We start from the raw sequence: 19,999 nt of genomic DNA, 5'->3' as shown, positions 1-19,999 counted from the left end.
CTAATAATGTAATCTCTTTATGGTGTTTCAGAAAGTTTAGAGTTTCATGTCAAAGAACATCAGTGAGCCAGTGTTTAATGCATTTACCAAATGGGTTGTAGCAGAACTTTGGCCTACATTAGAATTAGGTCTAAACTATATTTGTAGTGGTTGTAAATATTTTGTATATAGGATGATACAAAGATAAATATTATGAAGAAAAACTGTTTAATACTGCTTATATAATGGAATGTAATGTTAAATCTGGCACAGGAGTTTACTCATTTCACATATACTGTATGAAATGCTTATTGCACCTCTAGCAATGTGTCCTTTTTACATTTCCTTTGCTGAAAGATCTGTTGAAATCGGATCTGTTTCTTCTCACATTCACATTTATCATTTCTTTGAAAGTTTTCCAGTATATATTTTTCTTGCTGTTTTTTAGGTTCCATCGTGCTATTTATTCTGCTCTGATCTTTAACTGCAGCATATTTAGATAGCAGAATGTTAGAAGCCATGGCTATTTGCTCAAGCTGAAAGAGTCTTTGTGGCAGATGAGAGAATATGCTACATCTTTGCTTTACCGTGTGTGTGTGTGTGTGTGTGTGTGTGTGTGTGAGAGAGAGAGCCTTGGGGTGAGAATCCCACCCCACAGCTTCCTTTACACACACACACTCTCTCTCTCTCTCTCTCTCTCTCTCTCTCTCTCTCTCTCTCTCTCTCTCTCTCTCTCTCTCTCTCTCTCTCTCTCTCTCTCTCTCTCTCTCTCTCTCTCTGTCATCTGCTACTGCTGCTCCACATGTACCCAAGACTAATGAACCTTGCAGTGTGTGTGTGTGTGTGCGTGCGCGTTCGTGCGCGTGTGTGTGTGTGTGTGTGTGTGTGTGTGTGTGTGCGTGTGTGTGTGATAAAAATAAGTGCTAGAAGATGTAGTCGTTTACATATATCTATATCTTTTGGAAAGTGTGCTTTATAGGTATATACAGTAGAAATAAGTACAAAACTAGAAAACTAAATGAAAGAACTGTTAAAATTATATAACAAACATTAAATACTTAAAGGGATAGTTCACCCAAAAAATGAAAAAGGTTTTCTTTCCTCTGTGGAACATAAAAGAAGATATCTTATCTCAGTGTTTTTTAAAAGTCAATGAGACCCAAAGCTGTTTGCTTGCCAATGTTCTTCAAAATATGCTTTTTTAATGTTCTACAAAAGAAACAAATTCATACAGGTTCGGAATTACATGACGTAAGTAAATGATGACTGAATTTTCTTTGTGTGTGTGTGTGTGTGTGTCCTCTCTTCATACACTTTCACACACATACCGTCTGTTCTAAACTCTGGAAAAGCTGGCTACTGTAAGTATTTACGTAAATTCCCTTTTTTCAGGTTGTCTGTCACTCTGTCTTGCCCTCTGGATCTACAACTCTTTCCTATGGACACCCAGCTCTGCAAGATGCAGTTAGAGAGCTGTAAGTGAATTAAAAACATACACACACACACTGGTGCTCCTGCAACAAAAACAATTAGTTTAAGAGATGGAAAGAAAGATGAAGATGAGGTAAAAAAAAAAAAAAAGCCATCTTAATGTGGTGTTTTTTGTTGTTGTGCGTACGTAGTTGGCTACACCACAAAGGACCTGGTGTTTATGTGGCAGTCTGGAGACCCTGTTCAGATGGATGAGATTGCTTTGCCACAGTTTGATGTAAAGCAAGAAGACATCAAGTATGGAAATTGCACAAAGTTCTACTCAGGAACAGGTATGGATTGACATAAATATACACTCATATTTGCATACATATTAAAGGAGGGGAACATAGATCGAGGACATAGTGTTTAGAAAGGCAACAACTCAAGAACAGCACACACACACACAAGTGAGAAATCGCTGAGCTCATACCTCTTTTACACTCCTAATTCAGACTCAAATGAATCAATACCTCTGAGATCGGTAGCTTGGCAGAACGACCTCAGCATCAGAGCCAGAGTCTTACTATAGCATTAAACTCTTGGAATGATCACACTTATTTTTTAAGGAATGTTGTTGTTATGAAGTGTTTTTTAAAATGATAACTCTTGCATGCACCTTCTATTCTCTCATCAACCTCTGAACAATTGATCTGGTCAAAATTATAAAAATTCAGAAATCCAAATTATTTATTCATTACAAGTGGTAATGGATGCCAAACACAAAATCCAAGATGTTTTCAGTTTTTGAAATGTTAGTATTGCATATTGCACACTGTTTCACATACTATATCTAGTATATACTGTACTGTGCAGTATATTGCAAACGGTATGCAAGCATTTGATTCTGAACATAGCCAATCATTTGCTTTATTCACAAATCATATATATAGCTCTCTTAGTTTCTGCTGCACTCTGTGCCTGAGGCAGACTGGCAGAGATGTTAGTGATAATGATACTGTTAATGTTGCTATAAATTGTGCACAGCATGTTTGCCATGTAATGTGTGTAGTTATGTTTTTTGTGTGACAGTCTTGTATGAATACCTTGCTTCAGCAGTTCAGGGTTTCCCAGCATTTTTTTTATTTAATGTTTGTACCCCCAACTCCTATCAGTGATATATCAATACCTTAGTGTTTAAGTCTTTTTCACAGCCCTAATATATTTTAGCTTATTTTTTAAAATTTGTTTTTTAAAATCTTTTCTTGAAACCCCTATAACCTACTTAAGTACACCTTGAGGGTGTTCCATGAATAGATACAAATTTGGGAATTGAAGAAAAAAGAATTGAAAAAAAGAGTTTCATCTGTATTGATGTGTAAGTGCGCGCAGGCAAATATTAAACCTTTTTACATGGCTGTCTGGAATACTGGATTCTGATTAGTCAAATATTTTTCTATATAGACCGCTAAACTATGTAGTTGTTTCTACATCCAGATGGACTAGTTTAATGTCTCTTACAGCACCCCACAATCTCTTTGTTCTCACATAATAGTTTAATTTCAACTCAAATCAAAATGTCATATACATTTATTTGATTTAATTGTTATGTTAAGTAGCCTTGTAAAAAGGGGAATAGTGTATAGTCAGTGGGTCATTATTTTAAAATAAATCCTTTCAGGGTGATTAAAAAAAAGTTAATTTGGAATAATAACCTACTAACTGTACATAATCCCTTACTTTTAACACACATACTCACATATGTACCTTTAACATAAAGTATATCTTTATAAGTATTGCAGTGTATTTCTCCCGTGGGAATCTATTACATAATACACTATTCACTTCTTATATAAGGAAACAGCATGAGTGTAACTCGCTAAGATCACACACAGTGACAGCAGTACCTTCACACACTTATATATAAATTATCAAATACAGTTACACCACAAACAAGACAATAAAAAGAACATCTGTCTGGTCTTAATGATCTCTATATCAATTTTACGGTAATACAGTCACACTAAGGTCAAAGCTTGTTGTGCTACTTCAGAATTATAATTTTATAATTTCATATTTTGATATTTTCAGTGACAGTGGTATCGCCACATGATGTACAAGTGAGAGGTTGATCCCTGCATTTCTAAATGCACTGTTCTGTTCTTCGTTTGTATGACTGATGATACTGCTTTAAACTGAACACTAAAAGCTTCGAAAAGTAATCAGGAGTGTCTGTGTTATCTACTATTTGAAATGTATTGTTGAGGATAATCCCTGGAGATGAAACATCTCGTTTTCGAGGGGGTCCTCGAGACAAAGACAAAGATAATACAGCACATGTACATTCACACTCACAAAAGCTCTCCCTCATCCCGCCTCACCCGGCCCAACGAATCATTCATCATTGGAAACAAATCAATGGATAAAACAAATGGATAAAACACATTGTAGTATTAAGATGCATGATAACATTTAGCCCTTACATACACATATGTATATACAAGCATTCGCACACCTACACCCATACTTGCATATAGGCAATACTACATACTACATATAGGCCATACTACATATAGGCAATGCATGTTATAAGTAATGATAATAAATAAGACAAATCTGTCATAAATTATCCTACAACTTTGTTTATCTACATTCTGATCCTGTTGTAAACATAATCCATAATCCATTCCATTGGTAAAGTTTTTTTCCACTTTTAATATTTTTTTAGGTGACTATACATGTTAAAAGAAAACGCTTCAGTTACTGTTGTAACCTCCATTCCCTGATGGAGGGAACGAGGAATGGGGTCGATGTGATGACACTAGGGGTCGCATTTGGGAGCCTTATACACTTCTGATACATCAGAAAAGGCCAATGAGAATTGGCGAGTGGAATTTGCATGCCATTCCCCCGTCATACGGGCATAAAAAAGTGGCGTGCATCATTCAGGTTGTGCTGAGCAGCCGAGACAGGCCATTTCAGCGAGCAGTTCAGAGTTGTGACAGGAGGGACACCACGTCTCATTCCCTCCATCAGGGAACGGAGTTTACAACAGTAACTGTCAGTCACTTCGATGTGGTGTCAATGGGATGACCCTAAGGGTCCCTATACTAAAAGCCATAACTACAGAACTGAGTCTCGAGAACTGGCGGTGGAGATGTTGGCATGCTTTCGTGTGCCAGAATGACAAATGCAGCTATGCTGTCTTGCTACCTTCCAGCACCCAGGGTAAATTGCCTCAGGTCTCCCTATTAAGGGGACCTCCTTACCTCTTGGTAGAGGTTACTCCAGCCGTAGGCCCTCCTCTGCTTTTCAAAGAACACATGGTTGTTTACGTTGAGGAAGTGTTCTCTTTTCTGCTGAGAAATTAACACTGTGGAGACCACATCCTACCTAAAGGAGGAGTATGTGAAAATACATCCTAAGGACTCACTTGATGGGGAGTACTATATAGGGAAGAGTCCCTATGGAGGGCTCCATCTGATGAGGGGGAGACTACCAGCCACAACGACTGGTGATGGAGCTAGCTCTATCCAGGGGAAGACCAAGGGTTTGCCGATAGGGAAACTGAACATTGGAAGAATACATAATTTTGGGTCAACATTAGTGAACCACTACATATGGAGCACTAGCCATGCTCGACGTATGGCCGTCACAATGTCGATAGCCATACATGTCTGATGTCAGGGGATGACCCAGGGAGAGAGGAAACTGTCCTTTGCTGACCATGAAAGAGTCGCCTGGCATCCGGCAAAGAAAAATCTAAATGAAAAAGCTCCTCACGTCCCTCCAGCGGGAGTGAGGGAGAGAGGAATCTGACCTTTGCTGACAGTGAAAGAGCCGTCGGGCGTTGAGCGTCCGGCAAGGAAAAATCTAAATTAAAAAATCTCCTCCCGTCCCGTATCGAGCCTCTCAAAATTACCGCAAGGGAAATTCCTTCACCGCAACAGATACACTACATGGGCGAAAGTATTGGGACACACCTCTTAATTTTTTATTTTGTTTCAATCAGACCCATTGCCACTGGTGTATTAAATCAAGCACCCAGCAATGCAGTCTGCATTTACATTAATTTGTGAAAAAAATTGTTGTTCTGAAGAGCTCAGTGAATTCAAGCATGGTACTGTCGATGCAATAAGTCAGTTTTCATCTCTGCTAGCTATTCCACAGTCAACTGTATGTGGTATTATGGGAAAGTGGAAACATTTAGGAACAGCAGTGACTCAGTCTTGAAGCGGAAGTCGTAAAGTCACAGAGTGGGATCACTGAGTGCTGAGGCATATGGTGAGTAAAAGTCACAAACGCTCTACTGATTCCATAGCTGAAGTGTTCGAAACATCCACTGGCGTTAATATCAGTACAAAATCTGTGCGGCAGGAGCTTCATGGAATAGGTTTCCATGGCAGAGCAGCTGCATGCAAGCCTCGCATCACCAAGTACAATGCCAAGCATCGGATGGGATGGTGTAAAGTACGCCGCCACTGGACTCTGGAAAAGTGGAAATGTATTCTGTGGAGTGACGAATCACACTTCTCTCTTTGGTAGTCTGATGGGCGAGGATGAGTTTGGCAGATACCATGAGAAAGTTACATACCTGACTGCATTGTACCAACTGTAAAGTTTAATGGAGGATGGATAATGGCATGGGGCTGTTTTTCAGGGGTTGGGAGATGTCCCTTACTTCTAGTGAAGGGAAATCTTGATGCTTCAGCATACCAATACATTTTGGACAATGCTATGCTTTCAACTTGCACAAAGCAAGGTCCATTAAGACATGGTTGGATGAGTTTGTTGTGGATGAACTTGACTGGCCTGCAGATAGCCCTGACCTCAACCCCATCAAATACCTCTGGGATGAACTGGAACGGAGATTGCAAGCCAGGCCTTCTCGTTCAACATCAGTGCCTGAGTTTACAAATGCTAAGAGGAATGGGCAAAATTCTCACAGAAACACTCAAAAATCTTGTGGAAAGCATTCCTAGAAGAGTGGAAGCTGCTATAGCATATAAATGTCTCAAGCTGCTATAGCTTCTTATAAATGTTATTCCTGGATATTCCTGGGTTTCTTGGTTTTGTATTTAAATAAATGCTTTCCCTGGATTCTACGCTCCTTCGTCGAGAGAGTCTCTAAGAGACATCATGACAACTACACAGCGCCAGCACAAAAATCTGCATTTATGATCAAATGTAGTTTGTAGTGTCTGGAACAATCAGGGACACAATTATTCATCATATTTAATGAATAATCCAGAGTTCTCGCGAGAGCACAATTTGAATTTGCTCATTAATCTTTCAGATTTAGCCATTGATTAGCCATCTGATTAGCCATTCCATTCAAGAAATCAACACATATGTCTGTGATTGGCTACGTTGCACAACACTGCAAAAAAACGTGTTATTAATAGAAACTCTGCCTATGCTTGTCCTATAAATAGTTTTTTATTTATTTCAGTTGTTCTTGTTGCTTTTGTGCAATAGATGAATAACAATTTATTTGTTTTTAGATGTTTTATTTTTCGATATTTCTATTTTGCGGGAGTCCCGCTGGTGTAACTTTGTTTTCGTTTTGTGTAAGTTGCAACAGTTCCGTTCCATGCAACAGAAAGACTTTGTGTAGCGGAGCCTTTACGATTAATTCACCGTGACATTATAAATTGCGGTTAATCATGAATTCGGTTAATCAATGCATCCCTATACTGTATACCCTCTATATATAATTACTTGAGATATGCAATCGTGTATCCAATTTTCCTATGCAATCATATGTTCCTTTATAGTGTTTTTGTCAATATTAATCTAAACTTTTTGAATGAATTTTTTAGCCTTACTTACTGTAATCATGATCACACATGTACCGTGTTTGGTGTCTATGAGTTTTTGTTTTAATTACCTGTAACAACATTTACTATGTATAATACGTTTGTAAGGGTCAATTTAGCTCAAAGCAATTATGAATTAATTTATAGGGAATCTTCAAAAGAATCATTCATACGGCCGAGCAAATGACTCGTTCAGCGTTCATTTGAACGGGCCGTAACTGCAGCTCTGCAGCGGATATAAGTATCCAAAATATAGTGAAAACACTATTTATTAGCAAGGTAACTTAGATCAGCAGTTTAAGACATTAAATTCGTAAGCACATAACACAAGAACAATTATCTTTCAAATATAAGCAAGACTTTATTGATTATTCTAACACATAAAACTAATATCTAACACAAACACACGCACACACACATTCATACGAGTTGCAGAAAGAGAGAGAGTGAGGAAAGAATGAGTTTTAAGAGCAAGGTGATGAAATCCCAAGTTTCTATGCACTTATAAGACATGACCTGAACGAACCATCAATCCTTAATTTAACCCTTCTATCGTTTCTTAGGCGGGTTATTCAATTTATATTAATGCACCAGTTCAGTTAAGAGTCTGGAGGTTACTTGCTTGTTTTTGCGTTCCTTTGGGGGTTCCTTTTGTTGGCGTAAAAGGGGGTTTCCCGGGTTCGTTGATTGGCTGGCAGTCTTCTCGTGGCTGGATAGATGTCTTGGGCGGCCAATCACGTGGTGTGTTGGCGGATGGATGGAAAGTCTTTGAAGTTGGAAGCGGGTTTCACAGTCGAATCGTTTAAACGAAACTTTGCAGCAAAACTTAACTTAGAACCGAGACTTTCAACGGGAAAGAAAAGAAAACTAAGAGAAATAAAGAAAAGTGAGGCGAGTTTAGATGGCTTGACTGAAGCTGTTTAACCCATGTTCTTCTGATCTTGATTTGGGTTCTTTCGTCCGCTCGTCTAACGTTACATGGTTACTTGTCTGGAGGGAGTAAATCTGCTCTTCCGCTAACGGTCTTTTTCCTTCTACTCCTCCTTCCTTCTTTCTTTCTTCTTTCTCCCCCAAACTTCTGAATCTTTGTTCGGGTTTTAAGCTCAAATGTTTGTCCAGCCTCCTGGATGAGTTCTGACCAATTAGGCACTGTCTTTATTTGAGAGGCGGCATTTTCTTCACCTCACGTCGTAAATCATGCGTTATCTGTGATCTCTTTACTCTACAGAGTAGCCTACAGAGGCCACAGTTTAGACATCATTACTATTCTAAGAATACGAAACATTTTACACAGATTTCAATCAAGCCATCTTCTGAATTACGAACATATGATCGTACTGATAGGAAGCACGACACACTTTCATTCAAACATCTAATAGTTATAACCATTACATGACTTATATGATCTAAGCATAATAGACACACATATAGAGGTTGTAAACACAATATATAATTATGTAGTTGGATTATGTTTGGTAAGAAGTTCATCAAGAATTGTTTTGGGATGATTTTATGTAATTTTATATGTAAAGTCTTAGTCTCTGTGGGTTTTGAGGAGGTCGTTCAAAGGTCCTAAAAGAAAAGGAGGTCTGTTTTACATCCTTTGTCATTAATCTTGGTGGGTGCCAGAGCCGTGCCATCTCTGAACCAATCAGTCTTTCCCAAACTATCTAACTTGACAAAGTTCTTCGTTGTTGGGCTCATCTCTTAAGGCCATAAATTCCTTACTGGGGGGTTTTCGTTGGCTATGGTAGACTGGCTGGAGCCGGGGTTTTATGGCTCTGGATTGGTGAGTTCTGTGTGGAATTATGTTTGAATGAATCACCTGGAAGATTCATTTGTGTTTGGTTCGCCCTCAAACGCTACATACCTGAATGATCATTTACGTTGTATGTTGATACCTATGTACTGTATATTAGTATTATAAAAATATTTAATAGTTTTTCCATCGTCACCCAATCAAATGACTTATGCAAAACACCCTGCAAGAAGACAAAGGATCATAAAGTTTCCCTACAAAGGAACAACTCCTTATTGGCTCACTCTCTCGAGGGTGTGTGACATCTTCTCACTTTAAACGATCACTCATCACAAAATCATGGCTGATTCTGAAAAATTCTTACGTTAAGATTATGCTCAGCTAGAATCTTCTAAGGCCCCCTAAGTTTGTGCCAGGCTGTGGCCTTGCTTTCTATTCATCAACGTTCATATTATCTTCAGCAAAGATCACGAACATCCAAAACAATGCTGTGTGCTGGGATAAATGCGCTCGTTGTATGCATAGCCTGCATATGATGGTATTTTGACCCGCTGAGAACTCGTGAAGGGCTTATAAAATGTGTAAAGGAGTCTGCTGAGAGGAGACGCGGTTCTGATGCCTGTACTGAACTGTGATGGGCAAACTTGCGACTATGACAAGAAAAAAACTTTATGCGTGAGCATTATGTCCTTTTTAGGGTCTCATGGTCTTGGTCCGCTTGTTTGGTGCGCACCGGGGTTCGGATGGCAGCGTTCACACTTATTCAAATGAACCTCTCTAACAGAGCAATGGCATCAGGGTACGTTATAATCGAGCCAAACATGTCAAGTGTGAACACACCCTTAGTCTCATTATTTGATACATTAAGTATCCCTTCCCTACCCCTTTTTAAAGAAGGGTCAGGACTAAGAAACTGATGGTTTGCTCAAGGCTGTTGATCTGCTGAATTTCAAACAATGCTATAACTTATTGCTTTCCTGTATTCTGCTTCAGCTCTCTATCCATTATTAAACTGTGTGTGTGTGTGTGTGTGTGTGTGTGTGTGTGTGTGTGTGTGTGTGTGTGTGTGTGTGTGTGTGTGTGTGTGTGTGTGTGTGTGTGTTAAATTAGTCTATTGTACGTGTTTAGTCTAGTTAATAAAGTCTTGTTCATGTCACATGTAAAGTTGTTTGTGTTTCAAGCTCATACTGAGTCCCTAATCATGCAGATTTTGTCTGCATGCTCTGAGTAGTACTGTACAGTAAGAAAGTCATTTTCCCTTAAATTTCCCTTACCCCAGAAATTAACATTTCGTATAATTACAGTAATAAATAATTAATACTGAGAGTTCGTTGGACGAACAGGTTAGTTAATGTTGTATTCATTCTGCTACATCAAGTTAATTATATTAACTGATCCCAATATTTATAATTAATTATAATGAGTTATAATTAATTATTCATATTTCCCTTGAGCTATTTTGCTACAAGTTTGTCGCTCAGGAGTTAGTGCCGGTTCACACAAAAAGCAAAAATGTTCAAAGCAAAAACGCAAGAAGCGGGCATTGGAATGAGGGAAAAACTTAAGGTGTGTCATCTTAAATTACAGTACATTGTCATCTTACAATAACACAGTTACACCACAAACAAGACAATAAAAACATCTGTCTGGTCTTAATGATCTCTTTAACTAATTTACAGGAATACGGTCGCTCTTAGCTCAAAGCCTGTTGTGCTACTTCAGAAAAATAATATTTTTCATATGTTTATATTTTCACAGTGATGATAATATCGCCACATGATGTACAAGTCAGCGATTCAGCCCTGCATTATAAAATGCACTGTTCTGTTCTTCATTTGTGTGACTGATGATACTGCTTTAAAATGAATATAGCTTCTAAGAGTAATCAGGAGTGTCTGTGTTATCTATTACATATAGGTAATTAATGTCTTTAGTGATGCTAATAAATCAGAGCAATCTGTCATATATTATTCTACAACTGTATCTGCATTGTGGTCCCGTTGTAAACATAATTCATTTGAACTCGCTGCACACCGTTGCTAACGTTTCTTCCACTGTGAATATTTTTTGAGGTGACTATAAAGGTTAAACGAGAAAGAAAAAAACACGACAACACTGGGAAGAGCTTGTGACAACATTCTGGATTGTGTATCATGTGGTGGTCAATTCTTGATCCAACTTCAGAGTGTTGAGAAATGCACCTGGCAAAACCCCTTTTTTCCTATTGAATTGTGGCCCGCACAGAGCCCTGACCTCGACCCCATCAGCACCTCTGGGATGAACTGGAACAGAGATTGCAAACCACATCAGTGGCTCACCTCACAAATGCTATACTGGATGAATGGGCAAAAATTGTCTCAGAAACACTCCAAAATCTTGCAGAAAGCCTTCCCAGAAGAGTGGAAGCTGTTATAGCTGCAAAGGGGGACCAACTTCATATTCATTTAATATTAATTAATATTAATTAATGTCTATGTATTTAGAATACGATGTCATTACAAGCCGAATTGTTGTAATGCTCAGGTGTCCCAATACTTTTGTCCATATGCCCAATGATCACTAACTTTGCTGTATATTATTCATCATTGAGACATAAGACAAAAGAACATAAATATTTACGGCTATACAGTATGCACAGTATGTTCATGTGAAAATAATTTCATGTAAGGCATGTCTGGGAAAAATCTTGGCATTAATGAGTTAATTTCTGCTCCATTTCATTTGGGGAATTAGAGCTTGTGCTCCTCTGATTATGTGATATGTTTTTTGTCATTCTTGTGTTTTTGTTGTAGTTTACTTAATGTTTTTTTGACAGATGTTCAACAGAGATTCCACAGTGATTCCCATGAGACAGATGAACTCCTCTTAGGGAATCTGCAAATGCTTGAACACAAACACACTCACATACACACAGCGCTGACACATGAGCACTGAAATAAGAATGTGCATCAATCGAATCAATAATTTGGTGAAGTGTATCAGAATGATTAAACTATGGGCAACTTCTAGCCCTGTAGTTTTTTAGAAAAAACATGTTTTATGTGAAAATAGAACTCACTATTTACATGTTTGTTATTTTGTCTAAACAAGAATTTTTTTTTTTTTTTTTTACTATACATTCACACAAAATTATGTTGTTTTCAATGTATTTATACAGGTTATTACTGTACATGTCTTATATTTCATCTTAAGCTCCTCACTGTCACTGCTGTCTCTTGCTCTAACCAAGTAATGGTTTGTTTACATCACTCTTCTTTGCCTTTGTTAAGATTATCAATGTAATGTTTTTATGAGGATTTATATATTTAGGGCCCAAGCCTTGAAAAGGCGAAGGCCCTATTGTTTTCCTTCGGATTATTATTATTATTATTATTATTATTATTATTATTATTATTAGGGCCCAAGCCTTGAAAAGGCGAAGGCCCTATTGTTTTTCTCCGGATTATTATTAGGGCCCAAGCCTTGAAAAGGCGAAGGCCCTATTGTTTTCCTTCGGATTATTATTATTATTATTATTATTATTATTATTATTATTATTATTATTATTATTATTTTTCTTACGACTATTCGGGCACTTTTGGGTCTCTTAACGTGCTCAAAAACTCTTGAAACTTTGCACAAATGTCAGAACCCGCGGCCATTAGAGCCGGACTGAAGCTGGTACCCGGGCGTGGCAGGGGGGCTCGACAGCGCCCCCTGGAACGCGGTCCGAAAACTTGGTCCATAAATCAAACACGCTTGCGTGTAATAATATGAAACTCGGTACACTTATAGATCTCATCAGTTCATATATCCTTCGTGCTCTGACTTTTTACCCCAGCCCAACAGGAAGTCGGCTATTTGGCGTAGTTTAAAAAACACATGCAATGGAATTTGAAATACTCCTCCTAGAAAATTCAACCAATCACCACGAAACTCGGTGTGCATGAAGTCAAGACATGGAGGATGAAAAATTGCCAGGGGATTTTTGATATCTCGAACGGTTTGGCCGTGGCGAGGAAACGAATTTATGGCGAATATTGGAAACAGGAAGTGTGTTATAACATCCTCATACATTAATTGATCTGGATGAAACTTCAGCAGTGTGTTCGTTGTAAGAGGCCGATCACATGGATGTGACTATTGTGAGTCAAAGTTATAGCGCCACCAACTGGCAGCAGGAAGTGTGTCACTTTCAAAATGCTTTAAAATCACCCTCTTATTTTTACCCGATTTGCTTCAAACTTTATGTGTATAATGTAAACACACGGCAGATGTAGACCTGTGAAAGGATTATTGATATCTTAAATAATGTTGCCATGGCAACGCAGCAAACTTTAATATTATTTTTTAAAGTTTTTGAGACTCTTAACATGCTTGAAATTGCATGAAACTCGACAGACACTTTATATTTATTGCCTAGTACACTTGTGCAAAGTTTCAGAAACGGGCGTGGTAAGGGGCTCAGTAGCGCCACCTTTAGTCAAAAATGGGGTATTAGTTTTACCTACAGTAACAAAAATCGGTATTTATATTTATCTCCCCGAGCCGGACAACTTTCTAATTTACAGTCATTAGCTCCGACCAACAGGAAGTCAGATATTTTGGTTTGAATGTGATTTGATGGGAATTTTGCCAGTCTCTCTCAGTGTCTGTGTGTGTGAGAGAGGAGGGGGGGGCTTTATTTTAACCCTTTCTCTGCTGTGTGGGACTTCTCGGGCACTTTTGGGGCCCTTAACGTGCTCGAAAACTCTTGAAACTTTGCACACAGGTCAGAACCTGTGGCCATCAGGGCCGGGCTGAAGCTGGTACCCGGGCGTGGCAGGGGGGCTCAACAGCGCCCCCTTTAACGGGGTCCGAAAAACTTGGTCCATATATCAAACACGTTTGCATGTAATAATATGAAACTGGGTACACATATAGATTTAATCGGGCCAAACAACTTTCGTGCTCTAAGTTTTACGCCAGTCCAACAGGAAGTTGGCTATTATGGGCTGTATGAAAATGCATGCCCCTGGAATTTGATATACTCGTCCAAGAAAAATTATCCTATCGCCACCAAACTCGGTCAGCATGAAGTCAAGACATTGAGGACGCTAAATTGCGGACGGATTTTTGATATCTCGAACGGTTTGGCCGTGGCGAGGAAACGAAGTTATGGCGAGAAAAGAAAAACACAATGTGTTATAACGTCTTCATACATTTATTGATCTTGATGAAACTTCAGGAGTGTGTTTGTTGTAAGAGGGCGATCACATGGATGTGACTATTGTGAGTCAAAGTTTTAGCGCCACCAACTGGCAGCAGGAAGTGTGTTACTTTCAAGATACTTTTGACTAAAGTGGTGGGGTTATTTTTACCTACAGTCACAAAACTCGGTCTGTATATTGTGCTTATCGATCCGGACAACTTTCTCATTTACAGTCATTAGCTCCGACCAACAGGAAGTCAGATATTTTGGTTTAAATGTGGTTTTGTCTCTCTCTGACAGAGTTCCCCCTGCCATTCTCTCTGTGTGTGTGTGTGTGTGTGTGTGGGGGGGGAGGGAGGGAGGGAGGGCACACACACAGACAGCCCCCCCCCCTTTTCTGTGTGTGTTTGGAGGGGAGCAGAAAGACTCACACTGATGCAAGCTCTAAAGCAGACTTCTTCTCGACAGTCAAAGCGGGGTTACGTTATTGCCCGTCGTGCACAGGAACCCGAAAGGCAACGGGGGTGGCGGCTTTTTATATATATATATATATATATATAAATAAATATAGCTGCAAGCAGCGATGGAGGGCCCAAGCCGGTGGCACCGCCACCCTGGTGCCTTTAGTTACACTAAAGGCACCGGGCTGGCGCTGCCACCGGCTTGGGCCCGTAATCGCTGCTTGCAGCTATATTTATTATTATTTTTCTTACGACTATTCGGGCACTTTTGGGTCTCTTAACGTGCTCGAAAACTCTTGAAACTTTGCACAAATGTCAGAACCCGCGGCCATTAGAGCCGGACTGAAGCTGGTACCCGGGCGTGGCAGGGGGGCTCGACAGCGCCCCCTGGAACGCGGTCCGAAAACTTGGTCCATAAATCAAACACGCTTGCGTGTAGTAATATGAAACTCGGTACACTTATAGATCTCATCGGTTCATATATCCTTCGTGCTCTGACTTTTTACCCCAGCCCAACAGGAAGTCGGCTATTTGGCGTAGTTTAAAAAACACATGCAATGGAATTTAAAATACTCCTCCTAGAAAATTCAACCAATCACCACGAAACTCGGTGTGCATGAAGTCAAGACATGGAGGATGAAAAATTGCCAGGGGATTTTTGATATCTCGAACGGTTTGGCCGTGGCGAGGAAACGAATTTATGGCGAATATTGGAAACAGGAAGTGTGTTATAACATCCTCATACATTAATTGATCTTGATGAAACTTCAGCAGTGTGTTCGTTGTAAGAGGCCGATCACATGGATGTGACTATTGTGAGTCAAAGTTATAGCGCCACCAACTGGCAGCAGGAAGTGTGTCACTTTCAAAATGCTTTGAATTCACCCTCTTATTTTTACCCGATTTGCTTCAAACTTTATGTGTATAATGTAAACACACGGCAGATGTAGACCTGTGAAAGAATTATTGATATCTTAAATACTGTTGCCATGGCAACGCTTTAAACTTTTATATTCTTTTTGGGTGCATTTGAGGCTCTTAACATGCTTCAAATTGCATGAAACTCAACATGCATATCAGATTTATTAGGTACTAGGCATGTGTGAAGTTTCAGAAACGGGCGCGGTGGAGGGGCTCAGTAGCGCCACCTTTAGTCAAAAATGGGGTATTAGTTTTACCTACAGTAACAAAAATCGGTATTTATATTTATCTCCCCGAGCCGGACAACTTTCTAATTTACAGTCATTAGCTCCGACCAACAGGAAGTCAGATATTTTGGTTTGAATGTGATTTGATGGGAATTTTGCCAGTCTCTCTCAGTGTCTGTGTGTGTGAGAGAGGAGGGGGGCTTTATTTTAAACCTTTCTCTGCTGTGTGGGACTTCTCGGGCACTTTTGGGGCCCTTAACGTGCTCAAAACTCTTGAAACTTTGCACACAGGTCAGAACCTGCGGCCATCAGGGCTGGGCTGAAGCTGGTACCCGGGCGTGGCAGGGGAGCTCAACAGCGCCCCCTTGAACGTGGTCCGAAAAACTTGGTCCATATATCAAACACGTTTGCATGTAATAATATGAAACTCGGTACACATATAGATTTAATCGGGCCGAACAACTTTCGTGCTCTAAGTTTTACGCCAGTCCAACAGGAAGTCGGCTATTATGGGCTGTATGAAAATGCATGCCCCTGGAATTTGATATACTCGTCCAAGAAAAATTATCCTATCGCCACCAAACTCGGTCAGCATGAAGTCAAGACATTGAGGACGGTAAATTGCGGACGGATTTTTGATATCTCGAACGGTTTGGCCGTGGCGAGGAAACGAAGTTATGGCGAGAAAAGAAAAACACAATGTGTTATAACGTCTTCATACATTTATTGATCTTGATGAAACTTCAGCAGTGTGTTTGTTGTAAGAGGGCGATCACATGGATGTGACTATTGTGAGTCAAAGTTATAGCGCCACCAACTGGCAGCAGGAAGTGTGTTACTTTCAAGATACTTTTGACTAAAGTGGGTGGGTTATTTTTACCTACAGTCACAAAACTCGGTATGTAAATTGTGCTTATCGATCCGGACAACTTTCTCATTTACAGTCATTAACTCCGACCAACAGGAAGTCAGATATTTTGGTTTGAATGTGGTTTTGTCTCTCTCTGACAGAGTTCCCCCTGCCATTCTCTGTGTGTGTGTGTGTGTGTGTGTGTGTGTGGGGAGGGAGGGAGGGCACACACACAGACAGCCCCCCCCCCTTTTCTGTGTGTGTTTGGAGGGGAGCAGAAAGACTCACACTGATGCAAGCTCTAAAGCAGACTTCTTCTCGACAGTCAAAGCGGGGTTACGTTATTGCCCGTCGTGCACAGGAACCCGAAAGGCAACGGGGTGGCGGCTTTTTATATATATATATATATATATATATAAATAAATATAGCTGCAAGCAGCGATGGAGGGCCCAAGCCGGTGGCAGCGCCAGCCCGGTGCCTTTAGTGTAACTAAAGGCACCAGGGTGGCGGTGCCACCGGCTTGGGCCCGTAATCGCTGCTTGCAGCTATATTTATTTATATATATATATTTATTATTATTATTATTTTTCTTACGACTATTCGGGCACTTTTGGGTCTCTTAACGTGCTCAAAAACTCTTGAAACTTTGCACAAATGTCAGAACCCGCGGCCATTAGAGCCGGACTGAAGCTGGTACCCGGGCGTGGCAGGGGGGCTCGACAGCGCCCCCTGGAACGCGGTCCGAAAACTTGGTCCATAAATCAAACACGCTTGCGTGTAATAATATGAAACTCTGTACACTTATAGATCTCATCGGTTCATATATCCTTCGTGCTCTGACTTTTTACCCCAGCCCAACAGGAAGTCGGCTATTTGGCGTAGTTTAAAAAACACATGCAATGGAATTTAAAATACTCCTCCTAGAAAATTCAACCAATCACCACGAAACTCGGTGTGCATGAAGTCAAGACATGGAGGATGAAAAATTGCCAGGGGATTTTTGATATCTCGAACGGTTTGGCCGTGGCGAGGAAACAAATTTATGGCGAATATTGGAAACAGGAAGTGTGTTATAACATCCACATACATTGACTGATCTTGATGAAACTTCAGCAGTGTGTTCGCTGTAAGAGGCCGATCACATGGATGTGACTATTGTGAGTCAAAGTTATAGCGCCACCAACTGGCAGCAGGAAGTGTGTAACTTTCAAAATGCTTTAAAATCACCCTCTTATTTTTACCCGATTTGCTTCAAACTTTATGTGTATAATGTAAACACACGGCAGATGTAGACCTGTGAAAGGATTATTGATATCTTAAAATACTGTTGCCATGGCAACGCAGCAAACTTTAATATTCTTTTTTAAAGTTTTTGAGACTCTTAGCATGCTTGAAATTGCATGAAACTCGACAGACATTTTACATTTATTGCCTAGTACACTTGTGCAAAGTTTCAGAAACGGGCGTGGTAAGGGGCTCAGTAGCGCCACCTTTAGTCAAAAATGGGGTATTAGTTTTACCTACAATAACAAAAATCGGTATTTATATTTATCTCCCCGAGCCGGACAACTTTCTAATTTACAGTCATTAGCTCCGACCAACAGGAAGTCAGATATTTTGGTTTGAATGTGATTTGATGGGAATTTTGCCAGTCTCTCTCAGTGTCTGTGTGTGTGAGAGAGGAGGGGGGCTTTATTTTAACCCTTTCTCTGCTGTGTGGGACTTCTCGGGCACTTTTGGGGCCCTTAACGTGCTCGAAAACTCTTGAAACTTTGCACACAGGTCAGAACCAGCGGCCATCAGGGCCGGGCTGAAGCTGGTACCCGGGCGTGGCAGGGGGGCTCAACAGCGCCCCCTTTAACGGGGTCCGAGAACTTGGTCCATATATCAAACTGAATATTGCATAAATTAGTATGAAACTCGGTACACATATAGATCTCATCGGGCCGAACAACTTTCGTGCTCTAAGTTTTACGCTAGCCCAACAGGAAGTCGGCTATTATGGGTTGTATGAAAACGCACGCCCCTGGAATTTTATATACTCCTCCAAGAAATTTAATTTGATCTTCACCAAACTCGGTCAGCATGAAGTCAAGACATTGAGGACGCTAAATTGCGGACGGATTTTTGATATCTCGAACGGTTTGGCCGTGGCGAGGAAACGAAGTTATGGCGAGAAAAGAAAAACACAATGTGTTATAACGTCTTCATACATTTATTGATCTTGATGAAACTTCAGCAGTGTGTTTGTTGTAAGAGGGCTATCACATGGATGTGACTATTGTGAGTCAAAGTTATAGCGCCACCAACTGGCAGCAGGAAGTGTGTTACTTTCAAGATACTTTTGACTAAAGTGGGGGGGTTATTTTTACCTACAGTCACAAAACTCGGTCTGTATATTATGCTTATCGATCCGGACAACTTTCTCATTTACAGTCATAAGCTCCGACCAACAGGAAGTCAGATATTTTGGTTTGAATGTGGTTTTGTCTCTCTCCCCCTGCCATTCTCTCTGTGTGTGTGTGTGGGGGGGGGAGGGAGGGAGGGAGGGAGGGCACACACACAGACAGCCCCCCCCCCCCCCCCTTTTCTGTGTGTGTTTGGAGGGGAGCAGAAAGACTCACACTGATACAAGCTCTAAAGCAGACTTCTTCTCGACAGTCAAAGCGGGGTTACGTTATTGCCCATCGTGCACAGGAACCCGAAAGGCAACGGGGGTGGCGGCTTTATATATATATATATATATATATATACATATATATTATATATATATATATATATATATATATATATATATATATATATATATATAAATATAGCTGCAAGCAGCGATGGAGGGCCCAAGCCGGTGGCAGCGCCAGCCCGGTGCCTTTAGTGTAACTAAAGGCACCAGGGTGGCGGTGCCACCGGCTTGGGCCCGTAATCGCTGCTTGCAGCTATATTTATATATATATATATATATATATATATATATATATATATATATATATATATATATATATTTTAAGATTGAAAGTTTAAGTCATGGAACAAGGATAAAACTATAAAACCTATACATAGAAAGCATCTTGTTGCAAAGTGAATTATGAAGATATGGTGCAACGTTTTCAAGAACTTGATATAATGTTATGCATCTCTCTTGTTTCCCCTCTCAAAATGTATAGGTTATTATACATGTGTAGAGGTCATCTTCACTCTGAGGAGGCAGGTGGGCTTTTACTTGATGGGGGTTTATGCTCCCACCCTGCTCATTGTCGTCCTATCATGGCTGTCCTTCTGGATCAACCCAGACGCCAGTGCAGCCCGAGTCCCCTTAGGTGAGTCGGCCCTCAAATGGAGCTGAAATTGTTGTGTTGTGTTCGATGACCCATATCAGAGATACTATTCTTCATTACATTGCCC

General features: G+C 40.2%; 1 protein-coding gene across 6 annotated transcripts in view; it reads left to right on the top strand.

Annotated features, from left to right (window-relative positions):
• glrba (glycine receptor, beta a) overlaps positions 1 to 19,999 on the top strand; it is a 32,430-nt gene that overhangs the window by 6,023 nt on the left and 6,408 nt on the right. For all 6 annotated transcript variants that reach the window (XR_013798121.1, XR_013798122.1, XM_079616822.1 and 3 more), the window contains 3 exons: positions 1,372 to 1,454; positions 1,602 to 1,742; positions 19,762 to 19,914. Coding sequence is in view for 4 of the 6 variants with exons in the window: in XM_079616822.1 (XP_079472948.1) it covers positions 1,372 to 1,454; positions 1,602 to 1,742; positions 19,762 to 19,914 (377 nt within the window). In the remaining 2 variants the exon portion in view is untranslated. The remainder of the gene's footprint in view (positions 1 to 1,371; positions 1,455 to 1,601; positions 1,743 to 19,761; positions 19,915 to 19,999) is intronic.

This window comes from Phoxinus phoxinus, assembly GCF_949152265.1.
Source record: "Phoxinus phoxinus genome assembly, chromosome: 6".
Taxonomy (NCBI): domain Eukaryota; kingdom Metazoa; phylum Chordata; class Actinopteri; order Cypriniformes; family Leuciscidae; genus Phoxinus; species Phoxinus phoxinus.
The sequence above is the reverse complement of the archived record's forward strand: the minus strand, read 5'-3'. Positions and strand labels throughout refer to the sequence as shown.